Below are 21,672 nucleotides of genomic sequence, written 5' to 3'. Positions count from 1 at the left end.
GCTTTTATATTTTTGTTTCACTCTTTGTTTTAGCTTTATTTATTAGTAAACCTAAGCACTTTTTTTTATATGAACAGCAACAAGACCGACTGATGGGAGGTGTGCCATTGAGCGTGCTTGCAATGAGTAAACAAGAGAGTAATAGAGTCAAGCAGAGGCAGCATTTCTGCAGTTGAGAGATGTAAAGAAGTGGAAAAGTGCTTGGATTGCAGTATGTTTAAGTTTAAGTTTGTGTTTAATAAAGCTGAAGCTGGCAAACCTGCCAATTTGAAACGGGAATGATGAATTACTGCCAACAGATGTTTATGTCTGCCAATTGCACCATGAACAATAATAGATTTAGTGGCTTGAAAAGGACTAAGTAAACATTATCAGTATAAATGGTTGGTGAATATTGTTTCTTTTTTAACTTGGTCTTTTGTGTTTTAAATGTAGTTATAAGGCACCTTTAAAGGCAAATCAGGCGTGTCATTTTACTAAGGCCACACCTTCCCTTGTTGCAAATGAACCTACTTGAAAATTCCAATTATTGAGATGTAAGGAATTAAAAGTATTTATTATAAAGCCATGGTGGAATTTTGCAGTGATGCCCATTTTAGAGGTACGGAAGAGTATTTAGGGCCACTGAAAAAAAAAAAGTAAACAGATTTTTAAAATATGAGAGAATTGTCAGAATTCTGACTTACACTATATTGCCAAAAGTATTTGCTCACCTGCCTTGACTCACATATGAGCTTAAGTGACATCCCGTTCCTAATCCATAGGGTTCAATATGACGTCGGTCCACCCTTTGCAGCTAGAACAGCTTCAACTCTTCTGGGAAGGCTGTCCACAAGGTTTAGGAGTGTGTTTATGGGAATTTTTGACCATTCTTCCAGAAGCGCATTTGTGAGGTCGCACACTGATGTTGGACGAGAAGGCCTGGCTCTCAGTCTCCGCTCTAATTCATCCCAAAGGTGTTCTATCGGGTTGAGGTCAGGACTCTGTGCAGGCCAGTCAAGTTCATCCACACCAGACTCTGTCATCCATGTCTTTATGGACCTTGCTTTGTGCACTGGTGCACAGTCATGTTGGAAGAGGAAGGGGCCAGCTCCAAACTGTTCCCACAAAGTTGGGAGCATGGAATTGTCCAAAATGTCTTGGTATGCTGAAGCATTCAGAGTTCCTTTCACTGGAACTAAGGGGCCAAGCCCAGCTCCTGAAAAACAACCCCACACCATAATCCCCCCTCCACCAAACTTTACACTTGGCACAATGCAGTCAGACAAGTACCGTTCTCCTGGCAACCGCCAAACCCAGACCCGTCCATCAGATTGCCAGATGGAGAAGCGCGATTCGTCACTCCAGAGAACGCGTCTCCACTGCTCTAGAGTCCAGTGGCGGCGTGCTTTACACCACCGCATCCGACGCTTTGCATTGCACTTGGTGATGTATGGCTTGGATGCAGCTGCTCGACCATGGAAACCCATTCCATGAAGCTCTCTGCGCACTGTTCTTGAGCTAATCTGAAGGCCACATGAAGTTTGGAGGTCTGTAGTGATTGACTCTGCAGAAAGTTGGCGACCTCTTCGCACTATGCGCGTCAGCATCCGCTGACCCCGCTCCGTCAGTTTACGTGGCCTACCACTTCGTGGCTGAGTTGCTGTCGTTCCCAAACACTTCCATTTTCTTATAATACAGCTGACAGTTGACTGTGGAATATTTAGGAGCGAGGAAATTTCACGACTGGATTTGTTGCACAGGTGGCATCCTATCACAGTTCCACGCTGGAATTCACTGAGCTCCTGAGAGTCTGCATGCCTAGGTGCTTGAATTTATACACCTGTGGCCATGGAAGTGATTGGAACACCTGATTCCAATAATTTGGATGGGTGAGCAAATACTTTTGGCAATATAGTGTATTTCCCGCAGGAGAATTCTGATTTTTTTTCCCCCCCATATTATACTAAAATTAAATGTAAAAATCGGTTAACTACTTTTTTTCAGTTGCCCTTATCCCCTTCCATACTACAATCTCTTCCTTCATGGTCAGAATTCTAAGATTAAAGTCAGAATTCTGAGAAAAAAAGTCACAATTTTGACTTTTCCCCCCATATTATATTGAAATAACATTTTAAAATAAGTTAAATTTTTTTTTTTTAGTGGCCCTGATCCTCTTCCGTATTGAAGGCACACAAAAAAAAAGCTTGTAGAAATATTAAAAGTGCCTTAGAGCAAGCAATGAGAAGATCAACATACGGTATGCAGTGTGAGAATATGGAGCTAAATAAGGGCCTCAAAGTTTGTGAAAAACATCTTTAAATGGAAAAACTATTTTGAAACTAAAAAAAATATTTGAAACTAAAAGGGTATTTTTTTAAAACTGAATGAAAAATATAAACAATTAAAAAGATGAAATCTCCTTTTTTAGATTCATTTTTTTTTTTCAGTTTGAATTTGTTTCTTTTAGTTTCAAACTGCTGTCCCCTCAGTATGTGGGCAGGAACTAGATGTACGATGACGACTAACAGCTTAAGCTCGGTTTATGCTTGACACATGTGAGAGGCCCGGACTCCATGTCTAGAGAAGCCTTTCTTTCCACATGAAAGCTAAAATGATATAATTTGGCTCGCCAGACCAGGCAGAGGCATCGAGCGTCAATCCTATTCTAGGTTACTCATCCAAGAGTACGCTGATTCACAGCATCAAAGTCTTCTGCCTTGGCCTGATCGCCAAATAACTTATTTTGTTTATGTCATTATCTGCTTCTGTCTCTTTGAACCCCAGTGGGCCTCAGCAGATGGCCGTTCACAGTGATCCTGGTTCCGCTGGAGGTTTCTTCCTGTTAAAAAAAAGTTTTCCTCTCACTGCAAAGGATTGCAGCGAGTCAATGAGTCCTCGCCATCAGCTGGTTTTCCTTAGATAGAAATACTTTGAAGAATATGACTGTTACCTTGCAGCTTTTCTCTTTGCAAGTCTCTTCAGGTTAAAATCACGCTTTAGGCTCCTGAACAAAGTTTTCCTAGTTGCTGCTTTCACAAACTGTGGGAATTTGAAGTATTCTATGATTATGTAATTGGTTTTAATAATTCACATGCTTCTGTGATCTAAACTTATGATCCTGTTAGAATGCAGCTGCTGTCAGTCTGGCATTTTTTCTCTGCTTTACTTTGAGAGCTTCGGAAACAAGAAAGTTGGCTGAATATGCTGCACAATTTTGTCAATATCAGAATTTCTGCACTGTCATAATTTAACAGCCTTATTACATTTGATTCCTACCCTCACAGTGAATTTAAAAATACATTTTCAGCTAATAATCCTTTTTTTATTTATATTTACATTTTTTTTTTGTTTCAATTCTAAAAAAAATTTTTTTTAAGTTTTGAACTAACCTATTGGCACCAATTTAGACCTATACAGCTACTGCCAGTCTAGATATCAGGTGATGGTTCATTTGAACGTTAGCACGGGTGTTTGCATACATATATTTCCAACTGGAATGACAATAGAAAAAAAAAAATTAAAGGATGCGATTAGTTATAAACACCTGCAATATTTAAGATAAGATCTTTAGGGAGACATCTTTTATGAAAAATATTTCGGCTGAGGGCTGGAGTGTGGGTCCTCAGCAGCTCGGTAATAAAGTTTCACCAGGCAGGACCCTGAAAGTCAAAACCTGTTTTTTTTTTTTTAAGTGAATTAAACAATGATCAGATAAGCAGTCCAGATACACGAAGAGATGAAACTTCTTCTGTTTATTTCATATTTGACTTTTATTGCAGTGTTCTGGACCAAGTGCTGTTTAGTTGATGTTAATAAGAAGCAATAAATGTATAAATAATCATCTCTAGTTCCTTTTTGGAGGCCAACCCTCTTAGCATGGGATATTTCCTGAATGATAAAAACAATTTCCAACACTTCATAAGATGTGAATTGATCTAAATGCCTGAATTCCTTACCCGTAGATTTTTGTTTTTAAAGTCCAATACGTTGGACTGGAGGAGCCAAGCTCTTTATGAAATATTTTTTTGAGTTTCCACATGTCTTTCCCTCAACCAGACTCACTCCCAGAAATTAGACAAAATGATAATTTTTTTTACGCTCTGAAGAGTTAAATTCCAAACCCTCTCTGCTGCTCTGTAATGCGTTCGACTTTCTTCAGTTTTTATAGGATTAAATAGCTTTATTTTCTGTTCTCACTCTGCTCTTTCTTTGCCTCCCCAGGTGTTCGGCTTGTTCCTTTGGATCGTGTGTTGGACGGACCTTTTCTACACGTTCCACGAGCTGCGCTCCGGTAACACGCAGCCCCCCATCTACTTCGTCACCCCGCTGGTGCTCGGGATGACCATGGTAAGAAGGATCAGCCATACCCTGGTAGGATAGCTGCAGGTATAAAACACAAAGAGGAAAGTAGATTTCCCGCAGGAGGATGGGATTATTTGTTGTTTTTGCATATGAAAATTCAAAGTGCAAGAACATAGTGAGGGTTTGCTGTTACAGTAATAAAAGATCAGAGCAGCATCACTACCCCCATTGTTAACCCTGCCTGTCAATGTTTAGCCAGTAAAGTAACCGACATCCTTTGAACATCCTGAACAGGATAGCATGGGGGATAGTAAAGAATTTCATTTTGTCACCTGGTAAAAGAATCCTGTTTTAATAGGCGACACCTTAGCTTCTAATTGAAGCAGTAAATTAGAGCTCACAACTTAGTCTAGATCAGCTGCCGACCGCCTAAAAATACATTTTTCCTTCGTTACTCCATTCTATACTTCCTTTTTCAAGTCAAATAATTATAGTTGTTTTTAAACAGCTTTCACTTATAAATGATATTTAGTTATTCAATTCATAATTCTACGTTTTTTGAATTTATTGAATGGGAAATTCTATTAATTCATTGTACATTTTACTGTTTAATAGTTTATATAAATAAATATTACATCTACTTATTTTCCATGTTTTTTATTTCATAGGACATTCATATTTATGTGTTTCATGTTGTATTTAGGCCCTGAATATACCTCAATGAGATCCAAAGCCTCGCTGCATACTGTAGAAATGTCTGCTTTATGTTTTTTTTTTTTTTTTTGCAGAAAACCTGAATGCTTCATAAAGGATAAATAGGTCCATACAGATTATCAAGTGGGAAGCATTCCCACTTATTGTTTTTCTGTTTCTCTTTATTATTATTATTATTATTATTCCACTTTCCGTACGTTTTTCGGACTCTTTCAACTCCTTCATACTTCATCCGATTTCAACAAATTTGGTATCAAAACGTTCAGCTTCTTCTGGGCTAGTGTGCTATGACTTTTGGTAACTTCAGCTATTATACTTTTTTAAATATTTAGCTTTTTATGACTTTTTTTGGCCCATTGAAATACATGTAAAACTTCAAAAATTCCACTAAATCTTCAGCTACTTTGCCCTTTAACTACTTCAGCATACTTTCAGCTAGAAACACCATTCAACTTTTAAAATGTTTCCGTATCTTTCTGCTATTACTGTTTAACTCGGCTTTCAGCTAACTTTTACAGTTTTGCTTCAGTGAAGCTTCAAACTTTTAAACAATTTTTACAGATTTTCAAATTTATAATGGAAGTCTATGGACGGAATGTTCAGCAGCTAGAGTGTGCCACTCTAGCGTTTTCAAACATTTCACTCATGCCGAACAGCTTCAACTCACTCGCTCATTTTTTACTCTATCTAGATAAATTTAACATCAAAACGTAGGGATTTTTGTCAGGATTCAGGAAATGTAACTCTCATCTGTGTGGCATTTACGGTTTTCCGACAGTTTGGCCCAGACCACGAAGAAGTCCACACTTCCCCAATAGAAATCCAATGAGAGCTCTCTGAAAATCCGAACTGAAAATTCAAAACAACAGACTTTTTCGTATCGCTCCCATTTGGGCACCGTTCGATGTAGCAACATGAGCCTTGCTGAAGTTGTTCCTCAGACCTTCCTAGCACTCACATTGAAGGAAGTGTGTCGATATCTTTTATCGTTTAGCTAGGAAAAAGGTTTGTTCGGGGGTAACAAATCTGTCCGAACCTCAAAATCAAGATTTTGACAATTATACACTTTTTTACATCGTCACCACGCCTAGACCAAATATTGTAGAAATATGAAAGTTACACCAGTTGTAGTCCAAAGATGGCTGATGCTCACGGTGAAAGAATTTTTTGAATACCTATTACGGTTTTGGCTCACTGGTCGTTTGTTCGGAGGGAAAGTTTTGCTTTTGAGAGTTCTGCTCTACCGTGGAACTCCATGTTATTCAATGAGACCAGCAGGATTTCTCAAACCTTTTTATTCCTCCTTCCCATTAAGGTTATGAATGAGCTACAGCCATGAAAGTTACCCCAATTGGAGACAAAGGATAGATGTCGCTTAGACTGAAAGAATTTTTTAGATACCATTTACGGTTTGTCTTCAGCACTCGTTTGTTCGGAGCTGATAATCCCATTCAAAAAAGCCTAAGAACTAAGGAACGAAAGTGATGCGCGTTTCTCTCTCTCACTGACAGGCTCGTTAACGTCGTCAAGGTAACCGTGCTTCAAAGAGATTTTACCTCCACCACTTTAAACAGCACATTTTAATCCAATGGAGGGAGACAACACTGATTTAACATTAGGAAGTGGATACAATATGACTACTGGCCATAACCCTTCCCTTCACATGCAACCCTGATAGACTTTCAAAATAAGACTCCGGGGACCCTTCAAAATAAAAGCTCCTACATTAAACTCATATTTTTTTCCCAGCATATGGGTCAACATTATGATCCGAACTCAACCACTTTTTTAAAATTAGACTCTAGGGGGGTTTTCAAAACACACCCCACAGCAAATTTCAAAATAAAAGCCTCCCATTGCCGCTTCATCTACTGCCCTAATAACAGGGGAAAAGAGTGATTTAAGGATTTGAAAGTCATCAAATATCACTGCTGGGTCTGACCACTTTACTCAACACACAACCATGCTAGACTTTCAAAATAAGACTCCAGTGACCCTACAAAATAAAAGCCTCTATATTATACTTGTGTATTAATTGATGCAAATGGCTCAGCATTATGACCCAAACTCTACCAGTTTGTTTCTATTAGACTCTAGGGACCTTTTCAAAACATACCCCAGAGCGAATTTCACAATAAAAGTCTCCCATTTACGCTCTAATACAGCATCTACAGGTGCTGGTCATAAAATTAGAATATCATGAAAAAGTAGATTGATTTCAGTAATTCCATTTAAAAAGAGAAACTTGTATATTATATTCATACATTACATACAAACTCATATATTTCAGATGTTTATTTTGTTTAATTTTGATGATTACAAATGACAACAAATGAAAATCTCAAATTCATCATATCAGAAAATTAGAATATTGTGAAAAGGTTCAAAATTGATGGCCCCTGGTGCCACACTCTAATCAGCTAATTAACTCAAACCACCTGCAAAAGCCTTTAAATGGTCTTTCAGTCTAGTTCTATAGTCTACACAATCATGGGGAAGACTGCTGACTTGACAGTTGTCCAAAAGACGACCATCGACACCTTGCACAAGGAGGGCAAGACACAAAAGGTCATCGCTAAAGAGGCTGGCTGTTCACAGAGCTCAGTGTCCAAGCACATTAATAGAGAGGCGAAGGGAAGGAAAAGATGTGGTCGAAAAAAGTGTACAAGCAAGAGAGATAACCGCACCCTGGAGAGGATTGTGAAACAAAACCCATTCAAAAATGTGGGGGAGATTCACAAAGAGTGGACTGCAGCTGGAGTGAGTGCTTCAAGAACCACCACACACAGACGTATGAAAGACATGGGTTTCTGCTGTCGCATTCCTTGTGTCAAGCCACTCTTGAACCACAGACAGCGTCAGAAGCGTCTTGCCTGGGCTAAAGAGAAACAGGACTGGACTGCTGGTGAGTGGCCCAAAGTCATGTTCTCTGATGAAAGTAAATTTTGCATTTCCTTTGGAAATCAAGGTCCCAGAGTCTGGAGGAAAAGAAGAGAGGCACTTCATCCACGTTGCTTGAAGTCCAGTGTAAAGTTTCCACAGTCAGTGATGGTTTGGGGTGCCATGTCATCTGCTGGTGTTGGTCCATTGTGTTTTCTGAGGTCCAGGGTCAACGCAGCCACATACCAGGAAGTTTTAGAGCACTTCATGCTTCCTGCAGCTGACCAACTTTTTGGAGATGCAGATTTCATTTTCCAACAGGACTTGGCACCTGCACACAGTGCCAAAGCTACCAGTACCTGGTTGAAGGACCATGGTATCCCTGTTCTTAATTGGCCAGCAAACTCTCCTGACCTTAACCCCATAGAAAATCTATGGGGTATTGTGAAGAAGAAGATGCAATACACCAGACCCAACAATTCAGAAGAGCTAAAAGCCACTATTAGAGCAACCTGGGCTATCATAACACCTGAGCAGTGCCACAGACTGATCGACTCCATGCCACGCCGCATTGCTGCAGTAATACAGGCCAAAGGAGGCCCAACTAAATACTGAGTGCTGTACATGCTCATACTTTTCATGTTCATACTTTTCAGTTGGCCAACATTTCTATAAATCCTTTGTTTTTATTGGTCTTCAGTAATATTCTAATTTTCTGATATGATGAATTTGAGATTTTCATTTGTTGTCATTTGTAATCATCAAAATTAAACAAAATAAACATCTGAAATATATGAGTTTGTATGTAATGTATGAATATAATATACAAGTTTCTCTTTTTAAATGGAATTACTGAAATCAATCTACTTTTTCATGATATTCTAATTTTATGACCAGCACCTGTATTCACCCAATAACATGGAAAACAAGTGATTGCATATTTAGAAATGGATTCTATATCACTGCCTGGCATGACCCTTCCCTTGACACACATCCATGATAGACTTTCAAAATAAGACTAAAGGGACTCTACAAAATAAAAGCCTCTTTCTTACATACACTCATTCATTGTGCCATATGGCTTGTAGCTATGACCCAAACTCAACCAATTTCTTCAAATTACACTACCAAGGCCTGTTGACCCCACACCTAAGTGCATATTTCTTAATCAGGTTCTAAGATTTACACTCTAATAAAGCATCTGCTAACCTCATAACATGCAGCCTAAGCCTGCCAACGGTGCTGTCATCAACACAGTGGCTCATAACATGCAGGTTAGATTTTTTGATAAATTCAGCTCCTTAAATTTTATTAGCTCTCATTTTATAAGCTTCTCTCTTTGTCCTTCCTGTGCTTCTTATGGTCAGTCTTGTACTTTGGTTTGTGGATTTTCAAGCTTCTAAGGATGACACTGTTTTCTCTATGCTGATCAACTGACACATTTTAATTAATTTAAATTTTGTTTTACAAATCTTTACTTTTCCACATATGATTTCAGACTTTAATACTTATTATACATATTCAACATTTATCTTCCTTTCCTTAAGCTACTAATTTTTTTCTTCAATTAGTTAAGATTCAACTTTTTTACTGTTTATGTTACCGTTTTTGCTATTTTATAAAATTTCTGCATATTTTTTCCAATTTTGGCTTGATTCTGCTCTCTTTCTGGAAAGGCATTTAGCTTTTCTGCTTGCTGTTAATTGATAACATGTCTGCCATGTTTCTGCTGTTGGCTTCAGCTACTTTTAAGAAACTAATTAGACATTTTTTGCTATTCCATACCATTCCAGCAGCTTTGACTTTAAATTTCAGCTTGTTTCTGCCATTTTAACCTTACAGCTTACAGTTTAGCGTACAGCATTCACACTGCATTTTCGCAGGAAATGCAACTTTTTCTAGTTAAAATTATTTTCCATATCTTATCATTTATGAAAATAATGAACATTTTTACTTTCTATTTCAATCTAGAGGATAACTGTAGATCGATCCTGCTAAAAAAACAGGGAAAACTGCTAAAAAGCTTTAGTTATTTAGTACATCTGGATATATTTGTATATCTATGAATCATTATCAGGAGGAAGTTAAAGGACACGGCAGCCATCACTGCATCCTGGACTCCCACTGGCTGCATTAATGCAGGATTCATGTAAAATGGTTTGGGATGCAGAAATAAACCTGGATGCATAAAAACCTCATTTTATTTCAGTGTTAAATTCTGTTTAAAGTAACAGATTATAATTAAAAATGTCTCTGGACCTTTAGTGGTTGTTGATTTTCTTTATTTGGACCCCGCTGATTTTTAATTGGTTACCCCCTGTCATACATGATAAAATTATAAACAATAAAAACCAGACATTTAATCACAGGATAAAAGCTAAGTTACGTTGATGTGTATTCACTTTTTTAATGGTAAAATCAAGGTCCAGCTCTCAGTCATGAACTGATGTAAAAGGACAAGGTGCAGAGATATACAAAAGCAATCAAAACCATAAAAAATATATATTTATATCTCCTCTAAAAATGCTTTCAGGGAGTATTAAAAAAATGCAACAAAAAGAAAAAAAGAGTTGCTATAAATATTTGAATAAATCTCCATATACTTTCTAATTGTCTACCATGCAAAACACTTTCATCTAGTATTACTGCCGCGGTGTAAGCGGCATTATTTTACTACTTTTATTAGCAGGCAAACAGCAACACAGCAGCAGTAAATCCATAAAAAAAACAAAAACAAACGGTCAGTTCAGGTGTTTTATAAAATATGTCATATATAGCATGGGACTGATCAATGGTCTATATACCAAACTGAAAGATTGTTGTTCTCTAATTCAATAAACACTTAAGATTTCAAAATAGAAAAAAATGTATATATTTTTTTTATTAACATGGATGCATAAAAACCTGCATTTAATTTCAGTGTTAAATTCTGTCTAAAGTAACAGATTATAATAAAAAATATCTCCGGACCTTTAGTGGTTGATGATTTTCTTTATTTGGACCCCGCTGATTTTTTTATTTGCTTACCCTGCTCTAGATAATAAAAACAGATGTATGAATCTGTTTTACAATATGCATTGTTTATATATATGTTTATAGCATTGTCATAGTAGATTTGTGAATGATCCAATTATCATTTTAGTTTAATATTGTATCCTGATTTGCAGCCGTGGATCATAACCAGTTTCAGTTTCTCTGTTGCTTTGATTTCAGACCCTCTGTTTTTAGCAGCAACAGAGCAGTAAAGAGCAGATAACCCATAAGCTGTACAAGCTCACAACAAATCCAGAAAATTTGTGGATTAGCGAGTCTGACCCCTTCGTTTGATGGAAAACAGATTGTAATCAGACGACCAACCCCGGCCGGAGTGCAGTTCACCTTACATGCCCTCAGACGCTCTGTTCCAGCTAATCTAACTCCATCTCTCCCTCTCTGTTCCTTCCCATCCCTCTCCCCCCCCCGCCCCCCTCCCCTCCTCAGCTGCTGGCCACGTTTCTGATCCAGTATGAGAGGTTACACGGAGTTCAGTCCTCAGGGGTCCTCTTCATCTTCTGGTTTCTGTCTGTGCTGTGCGCCCTGGTGCCTTTCCGCTCCAAGATCCTGAAGGTTTACGGCAAGGTAAGAACGCAGAAATCTGACCGCCACGCCACCCTCAGATGTCTGTCCTACCAGCTTCTTTTACTCCATCACATCTTTTTTTGTTCTTTGCTGCCCCTTACAAAAAATATGTATAAAAAAATCCCACTTAGATTTGGACACACTTGATCAGTTAGTGGTTCCTGTGTGTTTTCAGTGTGTTGCTTTTAGGAGCTGTGGAGTTTACAGTGAGTGGATATTTTAGAGGGGGCAGCTTAGGTCACCACTTAGCGCGGAGCAGATACCAAATAGTAGGCTTATTGTTCCTGATGGCCTTATCTTACCTCCCAGCATGCACCAACTCAGCTGCAGCAAACATGGCGAAACCTGCAGGATGCAAGACGGAACAACTGTGCTTCTAGAAGCATGAACATCAAATAAAATGAAACATAACTTGTGCATTAAAAACACAAGGGTGCATTGGCATGAGGTTTAATCCCACTGATGGAGCTGACTGAGTGCTTTGAGTTTTTGCTGCTAAGCTACTTGAGTTACAAGAGTTCCCTGGGAAACAAGCAGAAGGGCCGGTGACCTTCAAAGATTTCAAAGTTTGTTTTTAGGCAAAAGATTTGTACATGGGAACTAAAACACACAGACCAGAGTGAGCTTCACGGCAGAGGCGTAGCCAGAAAACTTTAAAAAGGGTTGCCAGGTAATAACCAATGTACACTGAGGGGTGGCTGAAAGCAGAACCTCAGGGTCAATCTACACTGTTCCAAAAGAAAAATAAATAACCACAACATATATATTGTCTAAATAAAGACTAACTATACTTTCTTACAGCCTTTGCTAACAAATAGACACAAATGTTTTACTATCCATCCTGTCTAAAATAAAATTGTTGGCTTAAGATCTCCGGCGTACATCTCTTTTTTTGTCTTACTTACTTTTATCAAAAATCGTTCTGCATAAAATTAATATTAACATGTAATAAATATCTACATTAAATGGATTACTTGTTATTAAAGTAGTTATTTATCTTTGATTTCACTGGAGACTCATAGACTGAAGACTCATAGATGACTTGCAGAGACATAATTTTCTATTTACCCCATAAGACAAAATCTAGTCCTGAATAGAGCATGAATTCAGCATTATTTATCTTTAATGTTAGTATATTGCTGTGCAAAATTAACCGCATTGTTTTTGTTGTCAAGTAACTGTTAACATATGAGAAATAAAATATCATATATGTTAGAAATTTCGACCTGAGAGTATTACTGCTGCCAATTTTTAATTTTTAATACAGTATTACTGTATTAGAGGGAAAAAAATGGTAGGAGTGACCACAGGGGGGGCAAATGATTGGCTAAGGGTGGCCATAGCCACCCCTGGCTCCCCATCTAGATCCTCCCCTGCTTCACGGTATTCTGAAAAGTACGGATTTCCCAAATTTTCACCTGTGGGCACAGACTCATACACATACGGGAATTGCACAGAGCTCCGCTCAATTCACATGATCTGATCGATATATGATGATATTTTGGCCGATATTTGTGTTTTGTCTCTTTGGCATTGGCCACCTTTATTGCATCGACCAAACGTAAATATTCTGTTTGATTTGCTTGGTAATGTTTCTCTTTTGGTCAAATTAAGATTTGTGCAATTTATTATCATTTTTTAAATTCTTTTTTTTTTATTCTTGCAACTGATATCAAAACAATCACCATCAGCCTTAAAAATACGGCATCGGTCAAACTGTAGTTTGACCCTTTTACCTCAATAGTGACCACACAGCGCTGTACCTTTAGCTTAATAAATTTTCCTCATTTTCATTCTTGACAAATAGCCTGACTCAAATAGGATTGGATTAAGAACGTCTGTTCATCAGCCATCAAATCACAGCTATGCAGCGGTGGAGAAATTATGATGCGTATAATATGGTATAAAAAAAAAAAAAAAAACCCATGATCAGCAGTAATCATGAACCTGGATGCTCTGTCCCTGCATTCAAAGTTTGCTCTCTGCTCATGAGGCAGGAGCGCTTCTGCTCACCTCAGGGTGAATCCGAGTCAACGAAGCCCTATTTACACTACCCTCTGAAAACCGATCTGTGCCAAACTTGGATCAGTGACGATCTACAGTACTACTGCTCTCTAGAGGTAAACAAGCAACCCAACATTGGGGCGCTGTAACATTCAGGAATTTTCTCTGAGAGTCAGGTGAAGAAGGCAGCCATTGGTGAATTTACTTGACAGAGTCGTCTTTTGGGAAATGGATACGACAAATGATAGTCTAATCAGGGCTCACAGACGCAGGAAACAATGACAGATTTTGAGGTTCATCAAACTGCTGAGAAGAATCATCACTGGAAATGGTGTGGCACGGTAGGGAAGCTAGTATATTTATGAATGTCTGACATTTCCTCTTTACGGAGTCTGACTGTAAGGAGATGACGCAGTCTGCTCATGCGCTCTTTGTTATCTGTGAACCGAGCCTCAACTGAACCATGCTAAGACCTACTGATGAAGTAGTACCAGTTTAGCGCGGTTCAGTTGTGTCTGTCAGTTGTGCGTGCCATTTACACTCAACAGTTATCTCAGTTACCGTGCTCGGACCGATCTTGGCACGGTTTCAAAAGGGTAGAGTAAATGGGGCTAGAGTATTAAGGGCTCGGGGCGGGTGGTCCACTTTTTTATAGCACTGACTTGAGGTCCTCAAACAGACCGTTTTCTCATGTATCTGTGACGAAAAAATGATCTATATGGCATTGTGTGGTTGTTATGCTCAAAAACTTCAGTATATCAGACTAATTTCAGCGTTACTTTGACAACGTCCGTTGACTGAAATGTGCTAGACTCCGATATCAGTCAATTACACTAATACACTAATTTCTCCTTAGCATGTCAGAGTAATTTCAGTGTAGCTGTGACCAGGGACGGAAATGGAAACCCGGTTCCTGTTCAGAACCGCCTCTGTGTGTTCCAATTCCATGGCACCGTTTATCAGCTCGCCTAACGGTTCTCTTATCGATTCCAGGCAGCACCAGAGCCGCTCTGGGCAGCACGACTTATGTTACGCTTTTTTACCCAAGTTACGCACACGGCATTCAGTAAGCAAGTATGACGTGACCAGGCGTAAGTCTAGAAAAGCAAAAACAAAAAAAAGGGCGTCCCATCGGGTAAAGTGATTGAAAGTTTGGCTTCCTTTTAAGGAAGATTAAAGAGGGCATCAAGGCGCTTTGCAATCGTTGAAAAGTGGCAATTATATCCATGGGAGGAAATACATCCAACATGCAGAAACAGCTGCACACACAACATGGCATACATTTTAACCAATGCTGTGTTTTTGATGCTTCCAGGCAGAAGCTAAAAACATGACCAGCATAGTAGGTAACTCTGGTGGGAAGTAGCTAGTTGTGCTTAATGTGGTCCCTAGTAAATCATGACATTTCTGGAAATAAACCAGTTTCCTACCTCTCTTTGGGATTATGAAGGGAGTGTGCCTTTGTCGTTAATCCAGCCCTTTATTGCTAGCATGTTTAATTAGAACTACTGGTAGCTGGAATTCTTACATGATTCTAGCTACTGCAATGGATGTAAAAAAAAAACATGCTACGAAGTTGCTCCACAGTTCAGGGAGCGAGAGAAAGGTGACGCTCGTTTATTTAAATCAGGGAGAGATAAGTTTATTTCCCAATATTGTACATTAATGTTTTTTCATTAAACAGACTCAATAAGAGAATCATTAAGAGAATCGATAAGGAATCGAATCGTTTTACAGAATCGTTAAGGGAATCGGAATCGTGAAAATCTGATCGATTCCCAACCCTAGCTGTGACAACTTTCAGCTTATCGGTTCAGAATGTTAAAATGAGCTGATAAGAACCCTGCATTTTAAAAACACAGAGTTGTTTTCTCATTCTCAAAGTAATACGTATTTAGCTGCAGAACTTAAGCATTTATAGCAGCACTTTGTTTGCTTTGAAGAGCAGCAAAATGTAAAGAGAAAGAGAAAAACAATCCAGAAGAGGTGAGATTAGAGCTTCTCACCCAGACTGGACAGACTTCTCTGTCTTCATTCTTTATATGGGTGGAAGTTAGAAACCTGTTGGTTACATATAGCAAGATATAGCTGTAGGTTTAGTCTTTAAAGTCAATACAATAGGGATGTTTGCACACCGTACTACTGAAGTAAAGACCAAAACTTTAGTAATTACTTAAAGATTTAAGTCACCTGTTTGACAGATGAAACCGTGTCTTGAACAAAAGAATCGTGAGAAAAAACAGGTTTTAAACAGGATATCACTGCTTTGCCTCTTTGGGTGTTGAAATAGAGAAAGAGGAAAAACGGATGATTGCTCTTTTTGTTCATTTTTAAAGGAATACTATAATCTCTAGAAGGAAAATAGTTTGCTGTGTTTTCGTTGCAGGTTCAGGCAAAAAACCAAACTGCTCTAGTTATGGTTGACCCTCACTGTTCGCACTAACCAGAACATTTTGGAGCATTTCAAAGAACCCAGAGAAAAAAGGAAATAGCTCTGAAATGATTCACCATCACAGCTAAAGCTTATGTTTTGGCTCATTACAGTGTAGGTATTATCCAGGTCAGTGTTGTAACCACTGCAGGACATTTTACCGCTTTGCTCTCTGCTTTTATGTGAAGCTTTTCAGCTTGTGTTAAAATACACATATGATTGGATTATGCTCCGTAATCAACGTAAGCTTTACCATCCGTTTAATATCTTTATCAGGGTAATATTCTCAGGAGTAAACAACAAATAGTTCGAATAGTATGGGTAGTGTGGGATTTTTACCGTAGATACATACAAAATCGAATGTTTTCAAAACAGAAAATATATTTCTATTACTGCTACAATTACAGTTGATTCTTATAGTTTTTGAAAAAAGATTCATGCAAGAGGTGGGTTTGATGATATCGTCTGATTTCATGTTTAGGAATCACGTAGTCAGTCAGATGTTATGTGAAAAATTTGGTATTTGAAAGATTCAGATACAATTGGACAAATAAATAACATTCGTACATGGAAAGTCATTTTATGCAGAAGGAAGATTTCCAAATTTGTTTCTTAACATAAAACTTATGAAACCAATCCTTTCAGTGAGAATTGTAGAAAATTCCTAACAGGATGATCTTTTAATATACTGTATACTGTAGGCCTTCAACAGGGGGTCTGTGACCCCCTAGGAGGTCCACGGAGTTACTGCATAGGGGTCACGAAGGTTTTGGTTGATAAGACTTTTAAAACATTTTGATTTTATTTTATTCCACCTGTAATTTTTTCCAGTAATTGAAATGTCTTTAAATCCACTTTAACATGAATTCAACATACAGTACTGTAGTAAACAGATAAATGGAGGCAGAAGATGTCTTTCAGTCATCAATGCACACATTCAGAGACACACAGGAGCTCTTTCAAGCTGGACACCGTTTCATTCACAACACCTGTCCCATCAACCAGGAATTAGAAATACTTTAATAATTCCAGGGAGAAATTACTTTCATTACATTACTCCATCTGTAATAGAGTCACTATAGGAGTAGTTTGATATAACACAATTTCATACAATATATATAAGTTAGTCATACAGTGTGAGTTTACAGCTCATGATTTTTTTCCGACGCTCTCATGCGATCTACCTGCTCACACTGTACAACTCACTAGGTTGCAACACAATTTTTAAACCCTTTCTTCATCTCTGCGCTGTGTTCAGAGCTAGCTTGCTACATCTACTTCCTGTTTATTACAGCCAAGTTTAATCTAAATGTAAGACCACATGATGCTTTCAACTGGCTGGTTAATTCATGGATGAAGGGATAAAAGGCGTCTAATTCTCATTCTCTTTTTTGACATTTTAAAAGTTTACTCAAAATTAGCACTAAACTTAGGTGTTAGTACAGCTTGCTTTCTGTTTTTGGTAAATGCCACTAGATCTGTTCCAGCTCTGCACGTTGTTTTCAGTTCTTCTTCTACCTGGCTGACATCATAACATTTTATTTGATGGTGTCACTACCCGATCCATCCCGTAAGCACAATCCGTTCTGCGCATTCAGTTCATTTTCGCATGTGCGTCCAGATATACATCTGGGTCGTGCTCGATTTTATTTTGTTAAAAATACCTGAATCCCCAAAAAAAGTAAACATACTAAAACACAATGTGCTAAAGGTTAATAATGTATTTCCTGTGAAAATAAATGCCTTAAAATCCTCTCCACTCGTCTCTGCCCGATCTGCACCGGAAATGGGATCCTGCGCTACTTCCGGTGGCTAACTTTTTCGGCTTTGGATTAATACGTAAATCTAGTCTTTTTGAGTTTTACGTTTTCGTTTAATTTTAACATTATGCTATATAGTGCGTAATCTAAAGAGCAAAACAACTAAAATGCAGATAAACATGGTTTAATCATCGGACTGCTCTGAGCATGTCTGATGATGACATCAGAGAAGCAGTTTAACGAAGAAAATGTAAAAATAAAAAATGTCTCACAAAAGTCATAGAATTTTTTTAAAGATGTGTATTAGCATTATTTAGTGAGTTAAGGATAGAAATAAGTAGTTTTAGTACCATAATTACGTTATTTATGGGATGTATATCTGTTTGTGCATGCGCAGGACGGATCGTGCTTCCGGGACGGATCGGGTAGTGAGAGACGGGTCATGATCCCAACATCTGTCTGAACTTGCTTCCTTTCTTTCTTTTTGTGTCTCAGGATGTGCCAGATAAGCTGCGTTTCACCACCTTCTACATCTACTTTGGTCTCATTCTCTGCGAGCTCATCCTCTGCTGCTTCAATGAGAAACCCCCTCTTTTCTCCAACGTAGTCACTGACCCGGTGAGTCCCACATGCCGCAGCGCTATGAAGCATGTTTACATCTCATGTACTCATGCTGACAGCTGTTTGGCTCTGTGAACAGCTGTAATTCACTCTGCTGCTGCTCCACCCATTCAGACTATTTAGTTTGAGGAGCTGCTTACAGAAATATGTGCCTCTTTCAAATAGTCTGACTTGTTTTTCGTTCCATCTCTTGATTCCTTCCCAGAATCCATGCCCTGAAACTACAGCAGGTTTTTTGTCTACTGTTACCTTCTGGTGGTTCACAAGGTGAGTGACAGGTGTCCTGATGCAGACTTGTGCTTGTCATCACTGTTTACTTTAAACAAAAATCATCAGAGTAGTTTAGCTTTATTTAATAGCTTTTTTTCCTCAAATGGGGCAAGTAAAAAGTCAGAGTTAAAAGCTAAACCATCTGCTGAGCCAAACGGTGCTGAAATATTTACCTTTAGTCCAACGGCATGTTTGATTATTCTCTCAAACAGCTATAGACAAACTTCACTAAAACATTATTAGAAATGCAGCTGAACTGCTTGAACCTTCGAATGACTAATTTGATATGTTTCTATGAGGCACAGAAGGACAAATTAATCTGTTGTGATGTTTTAAAAATCTTTAAAACATCTCTAACAATAGAAAGGTTCACTCTGACTCGTTTCCCCGAACTTGATCAATTCATTTAAATTCAGTTTGTTTCTATAGCGCCAATTCACAACACGTCATCTCAAGGCACTTTACAGTTCAACCTGATCATACAGTCAGATTGATTCCAAGTTTTCTATCTCAGGAAAACCAGTTGAATGCATTGACTCATTGTCTCGAAGGCAATCCCTCACACTAAGCAAGTATGTAGCGACAGTGGAGAGGAAAAACTCACTGGGGTTCAAGGAGACAGAAGCAGAGATCCAAAAGGCAACTGTCCAAGAAACACACAGCCAGGCAGACAAGCTCCCATGTCAGAGGATCAAGAGAGCACATCACAGAGAACCAGGACTACACTGAAAAACAGGCCAATCTCGAACTTTAGTTCGTTTATGAGTTGTTGGCTCTGATTTCTCTTCCTGCTCTTGAGGAATTGATCACGACTTCTTAATGTGGTTAAAAACCTGCAAAGCTAGCTGGCTTTGGATTCAAAATCTCCATTCTTTGGTGCATTTTCCTGCTGACATGTTGCTTCAACATGATGGAAAATACAGCCAAGCTTTCTGAATTGTTAGAGGAGGTTGTCCATGGAGAAGCTAATGATCTCACTCCTTACTTATGGCTCATTTTATTCACAACAGTAAATAAATCACACCTCCTTGAATGATTAAAAAAAAAAACTGCACAGATGGATTCCATCAAGATGCTCCAGTGTTTGTACAACTCATGACTCATGGTAGCTCTTAACTTATCTGGACTTGTTATAATTTTGGCCTTTTAAACAATCCAAACAGAGGATGCTTCAGAGAAGTTTGGATCAGTCATCTTTGCACTTCCTAAAGAATTTTACTCTGCATTTTGTATAAAACTGCAGTTGAACTTACCTGATACCCTTCTGGTACCAGAGCACAATAGAAACCAGTTCAACTCTCTCATTGGTTAGATTTTAAAAAGGTAAATTGTAATAGAAGAATAACTTTCTTAAATATATGACTAGGTATAAAGTATTTTTAATCAGATTTATGAATTTGGTTTTTATACCTTCACTTAGAAACAATTGTTCTTTAATAATTTCATTATAAATGTTCCATTAGAAAATACTTTTCAAATTGTATGATTTAAATGTTACATTAGATATGGCTGGCTCTCTTTTTCAGCGACTCCAGGTCCTCCATAGCTCTGAATCTGCTTGAGTCACTAAATCCGGTAACTCGGAGACAAGTATCTGCATGTTTGCAGTGAATGAGTAGAAGGACATCCGGAGTACAGGAAAATGTTTCTGCTCTCAGTTACTATAGGGGAATTAATCCCAACATTCCTGTGTTAAAGAGCAGTTTTCTGTATATCGGTTTATATGTCTGGAACCACACCAACTCTCTGCCTTTACAAGGGGACTCTAGAACTCTAGAAGTGGAGACAATCAAGGGGTTAATATCACCACTTACACAACAAGTACAGGTATAACCGAGAGGAAGATCAGTGTGAGGGTGAATACAGAGATCAATTAAGCAAGAAGCCTAGTTAAGATAACTGCAATCCTCTATCACCACAGCTCTGCCTTATTTACACCATCAGGAACCATTCAGATTAAATATGCATCTAATTACCAGAAAAAATAGAGCATAAAGCATGAAAATGAAATATATCACACTCACCAGAGATGCTGATTATTTATAAACAAATCCACCCTTCTGTCTTTGTGCAGGAAGTCTTATGCGACATTCACACCTAAAGTAGCAGGAGCGGGAAAAACGTGCTTTTTCATTTTTGATGCTTGTACAAGCTGAAGCATCTTTGCTGCTCTAGCTGCGCGGTGGAAAAAGTGGGTCTGATGCGCGTTGGGTGGAGCTACCCTATCCTTTCTTTGCCTGTAACAATGGCAGCAATATTTGCTGTGATCAGTGGGTAAAAAGTAGATTTAATGTATTTTTAAGTGAGAAAGTCCACCTGAAAGCTTCATCTGTGCATTCAGTTCATCAAGATTACCATCCAGCCTTCAAATATTAATTTCGCTGTTGAAACCCCCACATACTGGCTGTGGTCTGTCAGTAGGAATCCCATTCAACAGCAGCCTCTGACCCGGTTGTCTCTTCGCGGTTTGCCGCGGCGGCTCGAAGGAGTTTTTTATGTATGTAATCCAAACTGCAAGCACCAGGATAATAAAAGTGAACATGTTTTGCCAGCAGATTTCGGCATTTAAAGTTAATTTAGGCATGAATAAACTGTTTTAGAGGAGTGATCATAGTGATCTGCATCAGCAGTGCTGTGTCTGTCTCTCTGCAAGCTCCCAGATCAGTTTCTCTGATTTGTTGATGTGGCGCGTCTAGCAGAAAAAGTTACATTTTTCCAACACCAGCAGCAGAACGTTCCGCGTGTCAGATTCTCAGAAGCTCATGACGCGCTGCTCCTGCTGCTCCAAACGCGCTGCAGGACGTTTTGCTGCTCCTTGATGGCGTCAACCATTGACTTTGCATGTAAAATAGCTGCTCCTGCTGCCCTTGCTGCTTTAAGTGTGAACGTAGCATTAGTATCTCCAGTTATTATCATTCATTAAGGTAAGAAAAATTTAAATCTAAAATGCAGACTGTTTCTAGCTTAACTTGGCTTTAAACACTTTACTCTAACTGACCAATCAGAGGACAGAAAATGCTGTTCGCCCTGCTAGCTGGCCCTGAGGGGCAATTCTCAAATCTGGCTGGTTGAAGAAAATGTTCCTCACTA

At 38.6% G+C, this 21,672-nt stretch overlaps 1 protein-coding gene across 4 annotated transcripts in view; it reads left to right on the top strand.

Annotated features, from left to right (window-relative positions):
• The window catches only part of abcc3 (ATP-binding cassette, sub-family C (CFTR/MRP), member 3), a 101,799-nt gene that overhangs the window by 30,831 nt on the left and 49,296 nt on the right, over positions 1 to 21,672 (top strand). For all 4 annotated transcript variants that reach the window (XM_038305402.1, XM_038305403.1, XM_038305404.1 and 1 more), the window contains exons 3-6: positions 4,204 to 4,329; positions 11,359 to 11,496; positions 18,187 to 18,309; positions 18,518 to 18,579. In XM_038305402.1, coding sequence (XP_038161330.1) covers positions 4,204 to 4,329; positions 11,359 to 11,496; positions 18,187 to 18,309; positions 18,518 to 18,579 — 449 coding nt within the window. The remainder of the gene's footprint in view (positions 1 to 4,203; positions 4,330 to 11,358; positions 11,497 to 18,186; positions 18,310 to 18,517; positions 18,580 to 21,672) is intronic.

Source organism: Cyprinodon tularosa, unplaced genomic scaffold, assembly GCF_016077235.1.
Source record: "Cyprinodon tularosa strain WSP-4 unplaced genomic scaffold, ASM1607723v1 ctg558, whole genome shotgun sequence".
Taxonomy (NCBI): domain Eukaryota; kingdom Metazoa; phylum Chordata; class Actinopteri; order Cyprinodontiformes; family Cyprinodontidae; genus Cyprinodon; species Cyprinodon tularosa.
The sequence above is the reverse complement of the archived record's forward strand: the minus strand, read 5'-3'. Positions and strand labels throughout refer to the sequence as shown.